The sequence below is a fragment of the Diplodia corticola genome, assembly GCF_001883845.1.
Source record: "Diplodia corticola strain CBS 112549 chromosome Unknown scaffold9, whole genome shotgun sequence".
NCBI lineage: Eukaryota > Fungi > Ascomycota > Dothideomycetes > Botryosphaeriales > Botryosphaeriaceae > Diplodia > Diplodia corticola.
The window spans coordinates 175,425-194,160 of record NW_017971488.1 but is presented as its reverse complement, the minus strand read 5'-3'; the positions used below and the strand labels follow the sequence as shown (position 1 = coordinate 194,160).

Sequence of the window (18,736 nt, the reverse complement as noted above, 5' to 3'; positions counted from 1 at the left end):
AGCGGCAAGCGGGAAGGGTAAGAAGAACAGCCCTAACGCCTAGTTTTACGGGTTGCAGCATAGATGCAAGTGGCAGTGCCTGCAGCAGGTTGGAGTCAGCAGTCCGGACCAACTCTTAATGCGGCACTTACCAGCACCTGAGTTAGGTGAGCGAAAGGATTCGGATCCGGATCGTCGTGGCCGTCAGGCAGAAGGTTTGCCTAGCCCGAGGTCATTGGAGGCGCTGAAGGACCCCTGCAAGCAGCGAATGGGGATGCGAGCGCTGCTCCATCCGTGTCCCGGTGCACGACAAGCGGCCAGAGGACGGGACTGCGCCTCCGCCATGAACCTTGATTTAGGCACGTGTCTCGAAAATGAGGCTATAAGCGAGCGGCGTTATGACTGGCACAAGCAGTGATGTGCTGCGGTCAGCCGCTTTTGGGGCCGTGGACGGCGCCTTTCCGCTGAGGAGGAGCTGCTGTGGTTTGTACTATGATGGCACCAAGCATCAAGCAGACACGTGTGTGCTTTTTTTTTTTTTTTTTGAGGCATTATGCGAAGAGTCTTTGTACATACGATGACTCAGGAGCGGAGCCTCGAAGCTGTTCTCCAGATTGGGGACACATGCCCGGTGTGCTGAGTACTGTGTGGGGAAACAGCCTTGGGCTGGGGAATACTACTAATAATGCCGTGATGCTTCTTGAAAGTGTGGGGGCGGCGCCTGCCCCGGATCGCCGCCGCTGTTCCCCGACGTTGTCGATCCCTGTCCTCGTTCCCGGTCGCCGCCGCTGCGTTGGCGACGGCACGTGAGACCTCAGCAGTGGCAGCCTGTTGCTAGCGCGAATCCTTCCATGTACGACAGACCTGGGGTCCTGCGCTGAGGCCGCCGACGATGAGTGGCGTGCGCACAGCTGGCATGGTCAAGAAGGGATTTCAGCTGCCTCTCCATCAGGCTGACGGGTATGTTGCCAATGTGCGAGCTCGGTGAAGGTCACAGCGAATCCGGTAGCGAACTGTCTGGAAGGCAGGACCCCAGCCTGGTTGACTGTTTGCTAAACACCTGCAGGACATTTATGGATCACCGCCGGGCACTTCTCGTGGTGCAACATGCAGGCCGCCCCCAAGCTGGGCCTGGGCGCCAGCCGCAAGGCAGAATCCGCCAAAGCGACAAAGATCAGCCATCGCACAAGCCCCCGTCCCTTCACAAGTGCCGCATCTTCTCCTGCTCCCCCGTCATCCAACCTGGGGTTATACTCAGAGCGAAACGCTGCTATCCTACCATCCTCTCGACCGCTTGAGGGCATAATCGACAAGCCTGTCATTTAGCACACAATTGCATCCTCCATCAGCGAAGCCAACGGAGAGGCAGTTTTGGACCCTGCGTCCTCACTTCCGCATAGCGCTACGGAATGTCCACCCCACTGGAGCTGAGGGAGCGAATCACGGTCAGCAGCTCACCCCCCACAACAGCCTTATCTTGCAGTGAACAGCGCTTTCTCCCCTTGCGCCGGAAGCTAATGCTGTGGTATAGCACTCCAACCGGACCTCCAATGATGTTGAAAGCACGCTTCACGGCGAGGACCACAATCAAGTATAGTATGTATTGGTGCCTTACCCTATGCTCTTTCCGAAACTTGATCGGCACGCCCTACCGGTGACCGCCGAGAGGCTTGTTGTCAGATGTGCGGGGCTGGCTCGTGTAGCGCTGCAATATCCGGAGTAAACTACGAACATATTTTGGATTTAAACCGCCATGGACTGCATTTGCAAACGCGTGGGATGGGCATCTTCAGCTTCTCGGCTGTGTTGTAACACTACGGGAAACAGCCTCAACCTGAGAGCTCCTTGCTGACCACGAGTTCAGTATCGAAAATCCGCTTGACAACCTCACGCTCGAGGAGCTTGAGGAACAAGTCGCCGCCTTCAGGCTCAAGTATGGCTTAGTCAGCTCCGTCGAAGAAGAACTGTTGCAGAAGGGCGCACGCGTTGCTCAAAGCGGACGGACTTTCGAGGCTATCGAGGAGCTTACGTCGGAAGAGCTTCAAGCCTTGCGGGATGAACACACGCGGTTGTTCAGGCAACCACCGGCCTTTTGGATCACAATCTGCTGCACATGCATTGCTGCAGCACTGCAGTACGTTGGAGACCCGCAGCCCCGACGATAAAGCGCCCATGCTAACACAGACACTACGCAGAGGCTGGGATCAGACCGGATCAAACGGTGCCAATCTTGAATGGCCGGCGGCATTCCATCTCAACCCTGACACAAGGACTGGCGATATCTGGATTTTAGGGGTGGTGAACGCCGCTCCCTACTTCGCGGCTTCCATGCTGTAAGCGCGCTGCATTTCCTTTTCCCACCGCGTATGCTTACGTCTCCACAAGGGGCTGTTGGATTTCTGATCCGCTCAACAATTACACTGGCCGACGGGGCACGATTTTTTTCAGTGCTGTATTCTGCTTTGCCTCTGTCATCGGCTCGGCGTTCACTCAGAACTGGGTGCAGCTGTTCTTCTGCCGTTGTCTACTCGGCATCGGAATGGGTAGCAAGGCCGCCACAGTCCCCGTCTATGCCGCTGAGAACTCACCTGCGTTTTTCCGTGGAAGCTTCGTCATGAGCTGGCAGCTTTGGGTAGCTTTCGGTATCTTCCTGTACGCATCCACCCCTTCTCCACTCCGTCCTGTTCCTCTCTTCATCGTGGATGGATCGAAATGACGCTCTATGAGTGATTGCTCACTCCAAGTCGTGCTTTTGCAGCGGCTTCTCTGCCAACCTTGCCGTCTACCAAGTCCCGCACATCGGCTGGCGCCTGCAGCTCGGCAGCGCCTTCATCCCCGCCATTCCGCTCCTCATCCTCATTTGGTGGGCGCCCGAATCGCCCCGATGGTACATCAAAAAGAACTGTTATCCGCAGGCTTATGATGCGTTGCTCCGTTTGCGCAATGTTCCGCTTCAGGCCGCGCGCGATCTATACTATATGCACGTTCAGATCGAGTTGGAGAACAGGATGCTGACGGAAGAGCAGGCGGCGCGAGACGGTAGGAGATGCAGAGAGGAAGAAGCCACGGTCAGCCGGACACCGGTGGCGCAAGACCTGTACAAGGCGAAGATGTACGTACGGAGGTTCGTGCAGCTGTTCACGATCGCGCGGGTGAGGAGAGCTACGTTGGCGAGTACGACAGTCATGCTGGCACAGCAAATGTGCGGGATCAATGTGAGTTTTTGCCTTGTTGCTCGGCGCCAACGTCGGCTCTGGGTGGTTCGGGCTAACGCTTCCAAGATTGTTATTTTCTATAGTGCGACGCTGTTCGTGGACGCCAAAGCGGATACGCGGACCGCATTGCTGGTCTCTTGGGGCTTCGGTCTGGCTAACTTTATGTAAGTCGTCGTCTCCCGCTGCCTTCCATCGAATGCTATACTGACTCTCGTTCAGCTTTGCCCTTCCAGCAGTGCATCAGATCGATACTCTTGGCCGCCGTACATTGCTGCTCATCACGTTCCCAGGCATGGCTCTCACGCTTCTGGCAGCTGGCTTCTGCTTCTACATCCCCGAGACCAGCGCCGCCCGGCTCGGCCTGATTACTTTCTTTATTTTTCTGTTCGCAGTGTTCTACAGCCCTGGAGAAGGGCCAGTGCCGTTTACGTATTCGTCGGAAGCCTTTCCTCTATCCCACCGCGAAGTCGGCATGAGTTGGGCAGTTGCGACGAACCTCTTCTGGGCCGCAATCCTGAACACCGTCTTCCCCAGGCTCACCGATGCGCTGGGTAACACCGGCGCGCTCGGTCTATTCGCAGGCCTGAATGTACTTGCCTTCGTCATGATTTTCCTGTGGGTTCCGGAAACGAAGCAGCGGACGCTGGAGGAGCTCGACTCGATATGTAAGCACACCTGCGCGGAATGCGGCGACCAGAAAGCTGACAAGTTGCAGTCAAGGCTTCGACCCGAAAGCACATGCGCTACCAAGTCACGGTAACGCTGCCTTGGCTCTGGAAGCGCTATGTGCTAATGCAGAAGGGGGCCGAGAGGGAGTCGTTTTATGTTTCCAGGCGGTGATAAGGGTCCACAGCTTTTGATGGCGCGGCACTGGTGGGTGTCAGTGGCTGCACTAGCGCGCGGATGGCACTAGTATCGTGGCCGTGCAAGGGACGATGCTTCATCAGTGCGCGTCTCGCGGGAAACAGAGCGTGGCTTTTTTGTTTGTTGTAATGTTACCTACTTCATTGCACCAGATACCAGGCGCTAGGAGGCTTCATCTACAGAATGTAGTTCTCAACTTCTGTCGATGTCTTTCCTTCCCTTGTCAGTATCCATGAGTGTTGCTCAGCCCGGCACGCTACGGTGTTGCTCTGCTAAGCAAGCGTCAATAAATCTCTCGCGGCCTACGGACCTACAGCCCCACCCCGTCACCAGAGCCCGGGATTGCCAGACAAACAGACGGGCTAGGCCGCGGACTGCCTAGTTTGTAGATAGTGTCGAGTGAAGCTTGAATGACGATCTGCGCACACTCGCCGGGCGCTCCCGTGCGTATGCTGCGATTCGTCCCGGGAGCGAGACTTGCACGATTGCGGAACGGCGCGGAGGGCGTGTGCCCCGGATGGTGCGGCTGGGTGTTGCCGGGTGTTGCTGTAGTCACGGTGGGTGCCACGATGCTTGGCGTCGATGACGTATGCTCCAGCAGTCCCTATGTCATCGCTGGCAGCTTGTGCGCCGATTCTCTCGCGGCCATCGTCCCCCTTAACTTGGCCCAGCCCTGCGAAACACATTTCCATATAATCCTGCCGCATCCTCGCGTCGATCCCGTCGACTCAAGTCAATCAATTTCCCTCCCCCTCTTTCCCTACCCCGTCCGTGCGGCGTCCACACAAAGCGATCCTCCCAGACCCAGCCGCCTGCAGTCCTCCCAACTCGCCGCCCATCACACCACAAGACAACCCGACCGTAGCACGCACCCACGCCCGCGCTCGCCCATACCCGCCGCCGAACCCCGCCTGCCATGCACCGCACGTACTCGATGCGCCAGTCGCGCGCCCCCACGGCGTCGCAGCTGCAGAACCCGCCGCCGCCGCCCTCGTCGACCAAGGCCGGTCGCTTCTTCGGCAAGAGCAACATTGGTAGGTAGTCGACCTCCTTATTTCCCTTCCCCCCCGTCCCCACAAGGGCCGCCCGCTTTCGCCTTGTCCCACCCGGATCGTCGTCGTCGCCGCGCGCGCGCGCGCAGGGCTTTTTGGATCGCCTCCCTCCTCCACCTTTTGCCCCGCATCTCGCCGCCGACTGAGTGGCGCCAATTCGGTTCCGTCTACGTGCGCGCGCGCGCGCAGCTGCGACGCTCTCTGGGTGCGACCAATGCGAAGAAATACCCGCGCACCCCGTCATTACTCTTACTGCTTTTTTTGTTGTGCTTTGCTGCTAGACGCTTGTTCTCTGCGAATCCCTAGGGCGCAAAGTTGATTATGTGTTGCGACATCCAGGCCACTCGTTCCGCAGGCAGACGGCCGGCACCTGGGGCCCCGACCTGGCGAAGAAGCTGTCGCAGCTGGTGAAGATGGAGAAGAACGTCATGCGCAGCATGGAGCTTGTCGGAAGGGAGCGCATGGAGGTGGCGGTACGTCTCCACTTCTCCCAACATCCCCCCTCGGAAGCGGCGGAGAGAGGCGGGAGTGGCTGACGAGTTTGTGCATCAGCAACAACTGTCCATCTGGGGCGAGGCCTGCGACGACGATGTCTCGGACGTTACGGATAAACTGGGCGTGCTTATCTACGAGATTGGCGAACTAGAGGACCAGTTTGTCGACCGCTACGATCAATACCGCGTTACGATGAAGAGCATTCGCAACATCGAGGCGTCGGTTCAGCCGAGTCGCGACAGTAAGCCGATCTTAAAACAAGGCATATTCGGTGTGGGGAGGCTAATTGGGCGGTCAACAGGGAAGCAGAAGATCACGGATCAGATTGCGCAGCTCAAATACAAGGAGCCCAACTCACCCAAGATCGTCGTCCTGGAGCAGGAGCTCGTTCGTGCCGAGGCTGAGTCTCTGGTCGCCGAGGCTCAGCTGTCCAACATCACGCGCGAGAAGTTGAAGTCGGCCTTCACGTATCAGTTTGATGCTCTGCGTGAACATTGCGAGAAGCTCGCTATCATTGCGGGCTACGGCAAGCATCTGTTGGAGCTGGTTGACGACACTCCCGTCACTCCCGGCGAGACCAGGCCCGCGTATGATGGTTACGAAGCTAGCAAGGCGTACGTTCCGTTGCCCCCGGATTGAAATTATACAAGGAGCTAACAAATGTCACAGTATCATCCAGGACTGCGAAGACGCGCTGACCAACTGGGTCGAGCAAAACGCATCGGTCAAGTCGAGCCTGTCGACCCGCGCACGAACATTATCTCAGCGCCGCCACCAGCGCCGTCAGAATGGCGAGGGCGTCGATCTCTCCCACCAGGACCACCCTATGGAGGGGCGTGAATCCGGTCTTTGGATACCCGCATCGGAGCACGCGGCACGCGAGTACGACGACGAAGACGATGAGGAAGAGGACGCGCCCAGCACGATCGCGGCAAGCGAACCACGTGGCCGCGAGGCTGCCGCTGCCTAAGGTTGCGAAGAGCGGTTTTCCTTTTCTGTTTCCTTCTCGCCACGTGCTGCTATTCTCGACTCGAAGATTTGGAAAGGTCGAAGTCTAGTGGGACGGTAGACGTTATACCCAAGGCATGGAGACTGGTGGTTTTTTTTTTTTTGTAATACGATGGGCCAAGCAATCATGGACATCGGACGATTAAGGTGGTAATGTGCTTGTGGCTTTTAGTCGGTTTTCTTCTTTTTCTTTTGACATGATGGAAATGAATCAACTGTTGCACTTCTTAACATACTTGTGTCTTGTGAGTTAAGGTATGAGACGAGGACATTGCGTTTGTTCAATGCATGGAGGTGAAATTCGATTCATCATCTGGTGTGATGGCTTTTTTTAAGTCTAAATAAGACATTCAGGAAAGGCATGAAGCTGGACCTGACGAAGCCAACAAAGGCAGGTGAAAGCAGATTTGCAGGGGCTTTATCCTTTTCCTCATCCTATGCGGTAGATAATGGCGAGGGGGTTGCGTGGCTGACGTGCATATCCCGCCCGTCCTGCAGCGCGTCGACCCTGTACCCCGTCAGCCCACGCACGCACGCCCCTGCCCCACAGATCTGTGGCAGCGTCGCGATGCGTCCGGGGCCAGAGCGCTCTCTCAAACATGACTCGGGAAACGAGGAACGTAACGTAAGTGTTTGACGACGTCGCCTTCTGCATGCGTCTCTCGTTCGATGAAGCTTCGAGAAGAGCGTGTCTCGGCAGCGGGTGCGTGTCATGATCATCTGATAATGATAAGACGGGATCTCCGAGTGCAGCCCTCCCCGTGAGAGCACAGGGTGAGACCAGACTTGCTGCCTCCAGGCAATTGTCGAGACCGCAGGCGCGGACACCGGGCGTGGCTACGCAGGTTCGAGTCACCGGCGGCTGGGCCCCACACACCGCATCCCGAACACGGGAAGAGGGCGAAGCGAGCACAGTCCTTGCCCGGCGGTATTGATAAGCAGGCAGGCAGGGCGATCTCCACATGCCGCTTCCCGCTCTGAACGCTTGATGCTACAACTTGTCTTTGTCGTATTCCCTCCTTCTTGGACCTTTTCGCCTTTGCAACCCCGACCCCGCGCTCTGCTTGCGCCTGCAACCTGGTCTTCGCCCCCAACCCCCGCAGCAGAGGAGACCATGTTCGCGACGTAGAGATTATTATTAACCACCTACGAAGAACAAGCTCTGACCTCAGATCAATATCGACGTCAACCCATCACCATGACGCTGCCAGCCGCAGCAACCGATCATTTTTCCACACAGCCTGCAACGCCCGCCTTCGCACCGAATTCGACTGACGTCGACCCGTCCAGAATGCGGCTTATTCTCGCCGCCCTGGCGCTTGGCCTGATCTCTCTCCATGCTTTCGCCAGCCTGTTCCGCACCCTACGCCGCAACAAGCGCGCCAAGGGTGCCTTTGCCGGTAGTCACGTCACGACTGAACAACCCTATGCTGACCGCGACGGAGTCGCTACCGACGAGACCACGCAAGCCTACAGCACCCGCTGGCAGACGGCGCAGACGGCCCTTTGCGCTGTCGTTGGTGCTTGCGTCTCTCTGGCTCGCGCCGTATTGGTGACGCTAGATGCCGAGGATGTCGTAATTGCGTGGTTGACATGCGCGATTTGGGTGCGTAAATCACATCTCTTTTTTTCTTCACATCTACTGGCTCGCGCGTGGGAACCATTTCTTCACCCATGCTTCCATTGACCAGGATTGCGTGTCTAATAATAAAGGAAGCACGTGGGAGAATACGCGCGGGAATGTATACCATGTCCTTTAGTAGATCGGAGACGCGAGGGCTAGGTTGCGATTGGTGGCCGGACGTTATGTTATCCCGAACAGCCCCCTTCAATTGGAATGTTCAATGCAGGGCCGCGGTCAGATTCAACCTAGCTGGATACCGTTGCGTGCCTAGTTGAAGGCAGTCTGGCCTTCTCTGAACTTTGTCATTTCGAATGCACTACGGGCATGGCGGTGCTGACGATCATCATAGCTTCCTCTCATTGTCCAGAGCATCGATATCTCGATAGAAAAGGAGCCGGTCCGCAAGTACAACATCGCTCTGTCCAACTCCCTGACCTACCTGATTGGCTTCGCCGTGTTCTGCTACGTCGACGACCTCCGCGACACCTCGAGCTCCCCCAAGCTCGGCCTGGCCATCGCCCGCGTCTGCCTCTCGCTCGCAGGCTTCCTCGTCTGCACCCTCTACCCACGCAGGCCGGCCGTGACCTACAACGGCCGGATCGTCGACGCCCAGCGCACCGCCTCCGCCTTCAGCCGCTACACGTATGCCTGGCTCTCCCCGCTCCTCTCCTTCGCCGCCAAGAAGGGCTTCCTGCACCAGGATGACCTGCCCAACCTCGACGCCACCTCGCGGTCGCGCGACCTACACGACGACTTCATCGCGCGCATCGAGTCGTCCGCCTCGTCTTCCGCCGCCGCCGCCACCCCGCTCTGGCGCAAGGTCGTGCGCGCGCACGCGCCCGCCCTGGGCATGCAGTACGCGCTCACGACGCTCGACTCGGTGCTCATCGTGGCGCCGCAGGCGGCCATGTTCCAGCTGCTGAAGCTGCTGGAAGAGCGCGCCAACGGGCGCGGCGGCGCCGACGTGACGGTCGCGGCCAGCCTGTGGGTGCTCGGCCTGGGCGCCGGCATCTTGGTGCAGAACTTCTTCGAGAACTGGCGGTGGTGGGTGAGCTACGGGTACCTGAACGTGCCGATCCGCGTGCAGCTGAGCGCGCTGGTCTTCTCCAAGAGCATGCGGCGGAAGGACGTCAAGGGCGTGCAGAAGAAGAAGGGGGAGGACAGTTATGAGAGCGGCGTGGTGGAGGAGGAGGAGGATGTTGTCGAAGACGGCGAGGAGAAGATGAAGCAGACGCAGCAGGGGACGATCAACTTGGTCGGCGTGGATACGAAGCGCGTGGCGGATTTCGTCACGTATCAGAATGGGTTCTGGGGCGCGTTGATCAAGATCATCGTGTCGTTTGTGTTCATCTACAAACTTGTCGGGTAAGTGGAGGAAGGATGTCGGTCGGGATGGTTCGGGTGGAGCTGACTGGGTGTGTGCAGGTGGCAAGCGCTCGTTGCGGGTATCATTGCGCAGCTCGCGACGGTGCCTCTGAACATGTACTTCGCCAAGAAGTACGCGGCTGCTCAGGTAAGTGGTATTCACGAGGACGGTATATCTGGTTGCTTCGCTGACACTCAGAGTCCAGAATGACCTCATGGGTGCTCGTGATCGCAAGCTCGCAGTCCTCAACGAAGCCCTGATGGGCATCCGGCAGATCAAGTTCTCGGCGCTCGAGAAACAGTGGCAGAAGAAGATTGCAGACTACCGCGAAGCGGAGCTCAAGACCATATGGCGCGTCTTTATTGCTGACACGTTCCTGATCTTCTGCTGGATCTTCGGTCCTTATATGCTTTCCGCCGTCACTCTGGCCGTCCACGCCCTTGTCCACGACCATCTGTACCCCTCCATCGCGTTCACGACCATCGGTATCCTGACGCAGATCGAAGGGACGCTTGCGTTCATTCCGGAACTGATGGCGGCTGGAATCGACGCTTGGGTCAGTATCAAGCGTATTGATGAGTATCTGAATGCACCAGAGAAGCCGCAGAATACATGGCCCGGCGACCACATCTCCTTCAAGAAGGCAAGCGTTGCGTGGCCGTCGGACTCCGAGAAAAACGAGGAATCTTTCGTTCTGCGTGACCTGAACTTCACCTTCCCGAACCGCCAACTCAGCGTTATCTCTGGCCGAACTGGCTCCGGAAAGACTCTCCTTCTGAAGGCTATCTTGGGTGAGGTGGATGTCATCTCTGGCACCATTGAAGTGCCCCGTGCCCCATCTGCACACGAGCGGTTCGACCACAAGGCCAACAGGAAGAACTGGATCATCGACTCTGCCATTGCGTTCGTCAGCCAGCAGCCCTGGATTGAAAACTGCAGCTTCCGAGACAATGTGCTCTTCGGCCTACCCTTCGACGCTGTCCGCTACCGCAAAGTCCTCTCCGCCTGCGCCCTGGACAAGGATTTAGCCATGCTTACAGACGGCGACTCCACGGAAATCGGCGCACAGGGCATCAATCTGAGCGGCGGCCAGCGCTGGCGTATCACGCTTGCCCGCGCGTTGTATTCGCGCGCCGGAATCCTGGTCCTGGACGACATCTTCAGTGCCGTCGACGCCCACGTCGGCCGCCACATCTTCGAGGTCGCCCTGACGGGAGAACTGGCAGCGGGCCGCACCAGAATCGTTGTCACGCACCACGTCTCCCTGTGCTTGCCGAAGACCAAGTTTGAGGTCTTCCTCTACGAGGGGAGGGTCGATCGGGCCGGCACTGTGGACTCGCTTCGCCGTACGGGCGAGTTGCAGGATATCCTTGAGGAGGAGCGGAACGAGGAGGCTATCGCGGATGGCGATGCGCATCTCGATATCCCCAACGGCAACGGTCATGCGGCACGTCGGCGTAGCTCGGCTTTCCACAGGAGGCCGAGCGCTGCGTCTATGGGTGAGAGTGGAGGCGATGCGCTGGTCCGGTATCTCTCGCGGACCAGCGAGCGGTCGGACTTCATTGATGATGGTGGGCATGTTGAGTACGACTACAAGGAGCCGACTAAAAAGTTCGTCGAGGAGGAGACCAAGATGAAGGGGAAGGTGCTTTGGTCGGTTTACTTGCAGTATGTCAGAGCTGGTGGTGGCTACTGGTTCTGGGCTGGCATTGTGCTGTCGTTCTGCGCTATCCAGGCGCTGATCCTCGGGCGGGTGAGTTTGGAGTTCGTGAATTCGCTGTGAGATTCAATTGCTAACGGTATGACCCTCAGTCATGGTGGCTCACCATCTGGACCAGTCAGTACAAGACTCAGTCAGAGCCCGCGAAGACGTTTGTCGCTTCTGTCCTCCAGCACCCGATGCTCCATAATGTCCGTACGCCGTACCACGCACAGTCACTCACTAGGGACACCAAATTCTACGTCGGCATCTACGTGCTTATCTCCTGCTCCATATCCTTCTTCGGTACAGCGCGCTACTTCTGGGTCTATTGCGGTTCGATCCGCGCTAGCCGCAAGCTCTTTGACGACCTGACGTACGCTGTACTGCGCGCACCGCTGAGATGGCTCGACACCGTCCCGACGGGTCGTGTGCTGAACAGGTTCACGGCGGACTTCAGCACCCTGGATCTCGAGCAGGCAAACGCGTTCTCGTTCATGTTGTTCAACCTGCTCATGGTAATAGGTGTTGTGATTGCTGGGTAAGTGAGATCCCTACCGCTTCCAGACCAAAATACTAATAGAGCCTAGCATGATGGTCACCCCGTTCATGATCTTGTTCGCTGTTATTCTGTTGGCCCTTTGCGTCCGATATGCGCTATACTACCTCATGGGCGCCCGTGAGACCAAGCGCTTGGAGAGTCTGGCCAAGAGCCCCGTATTCGAGCTCTTCGGTGCAGCTCTATCTGGGCTCGGCACTATCCGCGCTTTCGGCAAGACGGAAGACTACATTGACGCCATGTTCGCCAAGCTTGACATGCACGGGCAGACGATGATGTACATGTGGGCGTTCAACCGCTGGCTGACGTTCCGGCTGGGCGTGGTCGGGGCCGCCTTCGCCATCGCCATGGCGGCACTTATCGTCTCGCTCAACATCGACGCGGCGCTGGCCGGCTTCGCCATTGGCTTCACGCTCGAGTACTCGATCGCGGTGGTGTGGATGCTGCGGCAGTACGCCATCGTCGAGCTGTCGATGAACGCGGTCGAGCGCATCCTCGAGTACTCGGAAATCCCCATCGAGGACCAGGAGGGCCTGGACGCGCCGGCGCACTGGCCGGCCGAAGGCCGCGTCGAGGTCGACGACCTCGTCGTCTCGTACGCATCCGACCTGGAGCCCGTCCTGAAAGGCGTGTCGTTCGCCGTCGCACCCAACGAGCGCGTCGGCGTCGTGGGCCGCACGGGAGCCGGCAAGAGCAGCTTGACCCTCGCGCTGTTCCGCTTCCTCGAGGCGCGCAGGGGCAGCATCCACATCGACGGCGTGGACATCAGCACCATCAAGCTCGAGGACCTGCGCTCCCGCCTCGCCATCATCCCGCAGGACCCCGTCCTCTTCTCCGGCACCGTCCGCTCCAACATCGACCCCTTTGGCGAGCACGACGACGCCGAGCTGCGCGAGGCGCTGGAGCGCGTCCATCTGGTCTCGCCGGCCGACCATTCCCAGACATCGGACAACGACGACGACGACGACGCCACCACTGCAACCGACCCCGCCGTCGACGGACCCGCCAACAACAACACCAACACCACCAACAACAAAAACCCCTTCTCCTCCCTCTCGACCACCATCTCCGAAGGCGGGTCCAACCTCAGCCAGGGCCAGCGCCAGCTCCTCTGCCTCGCCCGCGCCATCGTCTCGCGCCCCAAGGTCATGATCCTCGACGAGGCCACGTCGGCCGTCGACAAGGCGACGGACGCGCTCATCCAGCGCAGCGTGCGCGCCGAGTTCAGCGACAGCACCCTCGTCGTCATCGCCCACCGCCTCAGCACCATCGCCGACTTCGACCGCATCCTCGTGCTCGGCGACGGGCGCGCCGTCGAGTTCGGGACGCCGAGGGAGCTTTTGGCGTTGGATGACGGAGTGTTTGCGGGGATGGTGGAGGATAGTGGGGAGAGGGAGGTGTTGAGGGATATTATTTTGGGGGAGGGGGGGAGGGAGTGAGTGTGAGTGTGAGTGTTGGGGGGGGATGGGTCGTGGGTGGTTGTAAGAGAACAAAAAGTTATTCAATTTGGATGTGTGTGTGAGGGAGGGAAGGAGGGAGGGGAGATTTTAGGTTGTAAAGTACCCGGGTTTCTGATCTTGTCCACCTAGTTTTCCGATATTCTTCTGCTAGATGAGAAAAGACGTTCGGAGATTTGATCGATAAGTGCGAGGTTCCTCTTCAATGATTTCAAGCTGTCTGAGGGTGTGCCGATGTAGCCATGGTGGACTTTATGAGGGTATAGCTCAAACTCATCGAATATAAGGGTCCTATCACACCTATGCTATGCCTTGCTTTTCTTTCTTCGCTATGTGGCAGGGCCATTGCGCGTCGGTCCAAGAAGTACACCTTGCTGGCTCGCATCGACGCTTTCGAACTAGTAGTACATGGGCAAAGTTGAGGTACGCAACGTGACGCAAAATTGAACTTGAGGCCCCAATTGAGTGTGGATATGGAGGTTAACCCATGATGCTCTTTGTCCATTCGACTATGCGTGGAATTACAACCAAACCCAGCCCAGATGCGCGCCGTCACGCATGCAGCCGTCACGCCATAATTTACACTTTCCCTCCCCCTCCCCCTCCCCCCGGTACTCAATCTCATGCCGCGCGATTTCCGCAACAGCCCTTTCCGACCTGGCCAATCCTCTTTCCCTTTTTGCTGTTTTTTTTTTCTTTGTGTGTTTTCACCGCACCCTGCACAGCACCATGCCTCCCAGCTTCTTCTCCGCGCACTCCCTGGCCTCGAGCACACCCCTGTCGGTGGTGACGAAGAGGCACTCTCCGGGCCTGGTCAGGCCCTTGACCTGGTTGGCCTCGAAGCCCCGGACGATGACGCCCAGGTCGCTCGAGTTCAGCCATATCCGCTTCGTGGGCTTGCTGACGAGCGTCATGCGGTTGAGGACGGGCTCGTTGTTCCAGTACTTCAGCCCCAGCCACAGCCGCTGCAGCGCCTTGTTCTTGGGGATCGCCGGGGCCGCCTCCCCCTCGTCCGGATTCGAGCGGGATGTCGGTGGTGGTGATGATGTTTTTGTCGTCGTCGTCGTCGTCTTCGTCGCGTCGGACCGGGAGCTTGGCGGGTCCGGGTAGGCGCGCCACGGCTCCGCGGCCAGCGCCTCGTCGGACGGGCCGTGCGAAGGGGCTTCGCGCAGCGCAAACGTCGGCGGCGGCGTGGGCCCGCCCGGCTGCACCGTCGAGATGAAGCCCTGCTTCTGCAGGCCCAGCGCCAGCGTCAGGTGCAGCTTCGTGAGCGGGATCGACGTCAGGCCCAGCCGGCCCCGCGACGCGTTCTGCAGGTGCGAGCAGATGTTGGCGAGGTGGACGAGCGACATGGCGGCGGCGGCTGCGGCGGTGGCAGGGCTCCTGCGGCGCGGGACGCGACGGGGGAGAGAGAGTGCGGCGAAGGTGTGGTTCGGGTTTTCGGTTTCGCGCGGCGGGCGGATTGAGAGGGCCCCGCAGCGGGCAGCGGTGAATGGTGCGCGGTGGTGGCTAGGAGGGACAGCACAGAGGGCGGGCGGTGTCGGTGAGCGGGCGGGCGGCTCGAATTGGCGGGTTGAGCACGGGTTTGGTGAGGTCTCGATGGCGGTGATGGGCCAAAATTTCGGAGGAGCTCGCGGCTGCGGCGCGGCGCGGGCAGCTGATTGGCCGAGTAGCCGCCTCGTCGTGGCTGCGGGCCCGCGACACCCTTCAGCTCCAAGAATAGTGTCGCACAACCGCTCCCCACGAGCTGACTGACACTTCCCTCGCGCCGTTGTCTCGGCCTCCGCTTCCTTCGTCTGTATATCTTCATCCGCCGCGTGCTTGTTTTTTCTTCTCTTGTTTCAGCGCCGGCCGCTTCGTCTCGCCCCGATACCCCGCCCACCATGCCGCAGCAGCACGGCGAGACGTCTCTGTGCACCCTGTGAGCCGCCCCTAAGCTCTTACCTGAGCTCCGGCTGACGCTCGATAGCTTCGCAGACGTGCACTACTACTTCAGCCACCCGAACGCGAAGCCCGTCCACCACCGCTTCGACAAGAGCTCCTACGTCTACCTCTACTACAACCCGACCGACCGCCGCGGCCGCGTCGAGATCGCCAATTATGCCGGCACCCCCGACCAGGACGCCTTCATGGGCTGTGAGTGCTCCCATGTCCACCCGGCCTAGCGCCTGGCTAATTCGCTCAGATCTCGACACCATCCTGGTCAACCGCACGCATAAGCAGCCCAATCTCTTCACCATCACCGTCGATCCCTCCAATGCGGGGAGCACGCCCAGCTCACCTCAGCAAGACTATTCGCAATGGCACCTCCCCGCCCCCGACCAGCGGAACGAAGGCAAATACATGTTCCGTCTGCACACCGTCGACCTATATATGTGGACCGAGAGCGACGCGAACACACTCGTCGCCGCACTGCAACAGATCCTGCAGCCCCACCAGTTGAGGATACTGGACGCCCCCTCGCACAAGAGCCGCCACTCCGAACACTCCGAGACCATGAGCCCCGTCGTCAAGAAGCTCGAGCAGATGGCCGTCACCAATCCCCACCAGTACCGCAGCAACAGCGTGAGCACCACCCAGTCTTTCCCCGGGCCTCCCACAATGCCGGCGTCGTCGTTAGGGGAACCTCCACAGGAGCCTGCATCATACGCTCCCATGGCATACAATCCGGCCGCTCCCGCCGCGCCCGAGCCCATCGCTCACCGCGAGAAGACCCCGCCGCCCCCGGACGCGGACACGGGTCTGGCTGCCGCCGCGGCACACGAAGACGGTGCAGTCCACTACGGCATGCAACAACAACAGCACCAACACCACGCCTCATACCAGCAGCACCAACCCTACATGCCCGGCCCGCCGTCAGCAACCCACGGCTCCTTCCCGCCGCCTCCCGCCCTGGGCCCGACGCCCACACAGCTCCAGCGCGCCTCCACCACAGGCTCGTTCCCGCCTCCGCCTCCCCAGGACGGCACGCCGCCGTACCCGCAGTCCTTCGCGCCTCCCCCGACGAACCCGTCGCCGTACGGCCAGACGCCCACCCCGACCCACCCCGGCATGCAGCGCCAAGCCACCATGCCCGCCGGCTACCCCGGCTACAACAACAACAACGCCCCACCGCCGCATTCGCAGCCGCAGCCGCAGCCGCAATACGCCAGCTACCCGCAGTCCCCCGGCTACGCCCCCGTCCAGTCCCCAGGCATCTCGTCGCCGCTCCAGTCCCCCGGCGTCTACGGCGCCGCCGCGCCCTCGCCCGGAATGCCCCCGCCCGGCGGCTACGCGCAGTACTCGTACGGCCAGCCGACGGCGCATCATCATCATCAGCAGCAGCCGCAGCAGCAGAGCCAGGCGGACGCGTATGCCGTGCATGGCCAGCTGTATAGGCCGACGGAGCAGGAGGCCAACGTGAGGGGCCACGAGAGGCCGGCGGCACAGCAGCAGGTGGCGGCGGCGGGGCCGGGGGCGGCGGGGCCGGGCAAGTTTGAGCAGAGGGTGGATCGGGTGGAGAAGGGGGTGAGTAAGTTTTTGAAGAGGTTGGATAAGAAGTTGTGATGAGCTTTGGATGTGTGCGTCTCTCTCTCCGTGTGTGTGTGTGTGTTTTGTATGTGTGTTGGGTGAGGTGTCGGGGACGAGTAAAAAATGATTCCCTGTATTTTTTGCCGGGCTTAGTATTTTTCTCCTCTTGTTTTTTTTTCTTGGTTGGCTTTTGAGTTCGCTCTTTGGGCTTGATCTTGTCTGTCCTTGTTTTCAGCTGCCGAATAATACCCCCTCGATCGTCTGTCTTTTTTTTTTGGTGCGTTTTGTTTAGTTGAACATCTTTATGGAATCAGCAAGCTTGGAGTTAGCAGCGGGTTAGTTCCAGTTTTGTCGCTGGATCCATGCAGATTTTTACCCCTCTAAATGCTCCGATACATCCGTCCTTTGTCATCCTGGATTTTGGCGTAATGATGGTGTGATTTGATTCTCTAAAGAGTTTCGCCGTAGTTCTATCGCCAAAAAGCCTCTGCCTGTCATGGATCCCCCGAATGTTTCGCCTCCGTGACATCCCGGAAACACTTGACACGGATGGATTGGAGCAGGTTGTTAGAAGACAGCTGGCTCTGGAACAGGACGTGCAGGTCAAGATACATCCGCTCACCTGCAGCCCGCTGCGTTTCCAGGAGAAGGTAGCTATAATGACCTTAAGTCGACTCCCTTCACTACTATCGGCAGGAAACAAGTCACCATCGCTATCGACGACAATTTTGGCGGCTCTCTAGTCTTTGATAACCATTTCCTCGGGTTTGCTCCATTGCACTCTGCGGTGGATGGCAAGTATAATGTTGAGTGTGTTTCCCACAGCATTGTTGCAATTACCGGATTGAACGAGCTTGCCTTTGGGTCTTTCAAGGAAAAGGGCGGGTCATCATGTGGCTGGGTGAAAAATGAGCTTGTACTGCACAAGAACTTCGACAATCTATCATCAACTTCCTCCCTTAGGCTAGCCGTCCTCGCCCAGTGGTAATATTTGTGGATGTTCTTGACGAGATGGGCGAAGAAAACGCGGTGAACATAACCAGAGACTCTGAGAAAATCGCAAGTCTACAATAACCTTTGCAAAATATCCTGATATGCTTTACTTGCCGATACTATCCTGTGCTCTGGACAGATACTAAGCTTTCCGTGCTTGTGGAGAACAGCAACGGTAGAGCCATCGCCAAGCACGTCGAGAGCTACTGGACACTCGAGGGAGTCCAAGAACCGAGCAAGAGCTTGCTACAAGACACGATTGTCGGCAAAGCTCGTGGTATATTCCAGTGGGTTGCCATCGTCTTGGAGCAGATGTCAAGATTGTGGAAGAAGGTCAAAAGCATTCGACAGATCATAAGCGTGACATGTTAAGTTCCAGAATGACCAGAGGACCTTTATAGGTCCCTTCTACATGATGATGACCATGATGATAAGGACCAAATTATCCAGCTGCTTCAGTGAGTACTGTTATCCGCTCGGCCTCTACGGTGAGGGAGCTTCGGGAAGCACTGGCTCTCGACGCATACATGGATTTCAAGTTGATTACGAATGTTAGGGCCAACCCCGCCTACGTTGAGCACGAGAAGGCATGCTGCTTGTCATCAGGAACCTCTCGAGAGATTGATGCAAATGATCCCGCTGCAAAAGGGGAATAGTATTGAGACGGTTGGACTTGGACGTGTTGAGTTCATCCATCAGTCTGTTGTGGACGATCTCAATAACGGAGGGCTGGATAAGCCGGAACAGTTCAGCAGGTGCACCGCCGCTAGCCGCGGTCACTTCCAGATTTCCCAGTCCTGTCTCAAATACCTTCGGATGGGCGAAATCGGATCATACCACTCTTTGCAACACTCGCACCTAAACGGATCAACCGCGTTGGACAATGTCGCCTCGGGGGTTTCAACTTCAATTGGG

At 58.5% G+C, this 18,736-nt stretch overlaps 5 protein-coding genes across 5 annotated transcripts; 4 read left to right on the top strand and 1 right to left on the bottom strand.

Moving 5' to 3' along the window:
* Positions 1-1,388: 1,388 nt before the first annotated feature.
* Positions 1,389-4,034, top strand: BKCO1_900055 (galactose-proton symport; the record flags this gene model as incomplete). Its single annotated transcript, XM_020279879.1, has 10 exons — positions 1,389-1,424; positions 1,511-1,575; positions 1,844-2,113; positions 2,175-2,312; positions 2,365-2,631; positions 2,738-3,005; positions 3,090-3,194; positions 3,261-3,358; positions 3,414-3,859; positions 3,910-4,034. The coding sequence occupies 10 exons, from the start codon at positions 1,389-1,391 to the stop codon at positions 4,032-4,034; spliced, it is 1,818 nt and encodes a 605-aa protein (XP_020133063.1).
* A 940-nt stretch (positions 4,035-4,974) lies between these two features.
* BKCO1_900054 (sphingolipid long chain base-responsive protein pil1) lies at positions 4,975-6,575 on the top strand (the record flags this gene model as incomplete). Its single annotated transcript, XM_020279878.1, has 5 exons — positions 4,975-5,092; positions 5,450-5,583; positions 5,663-5,846; positions 5,907-6,219; positions 6,275-6,575. 5 exons carry the CDS (start codon positions 4,975-4,977, stop codon positions 6,573-6,575), a joined length of 1,050 nt encoding a protein of 349 aa, XP_020133062.1.
* A 1,236-nt stretch (positions 6,576-7,811) lies between these two features.
* BKCO1_900053 (abc transporter) lies at positions 7,812-13,300 on the top strand (the record flags this gene model as incomplete). The annotated part of the gene is made up of 6 exons (XM_020279877.1): positions 7,812-8,219; positions 8,587-9,602; positions 9,663-9,750; positions 9,809-11,356; positions 11,416-11,843; positions 11,893-13,300. The coding sequence occupies 6 exons, from the start codon at positions 7,812-7,814 to the stop codon at positions 13,298-13,300; spliced, it is 4,896 nt and encodes a 1,631-aa protein (XP_020133065.1).
* Positions 13,301-14,025: 725 nt separating this feature from the next.
* On the bottom strand, positions 14,026-14,670 carry BKCO1_900052 (mitochondrial 37s ribosomal protein mrps8; the record flags this gene model as incomplete). Its single annotated transcript, XM_020279876.1, has 1 exon — positions 14,026-14,670. One exon carries the CDS (start codon positions 14,668-14,670, stop codon positions 14,026-14,028), a length of 645 nt encoding a protein of 214 aa, XP_020133064.1.
* Positions 14,671-15,201: 531 nt separating this feature from the next.
* BKCO1_900051 (rna recognition motif-containing protein) lies at positions 15,202-16,864 on the top strand (the record flags this gene model as incomplete). The annotated part of the gene is made up of 3 exons (XM_020279875.1): positions 15,202-15,239; positions 15,288-15,454; positions 15,504-16,864. The coding sequence occupies 3 exons, from the start codon at positions 15,202-15,204 to the stop codon at positions 16,862-16,864; spliced, it is 1,566 nt and encodes a 521-aa protein (XP_020133067.1).
* Between the last annotated feature and the right edge of the window lie 1,872 nt (positions 16,865-18,736).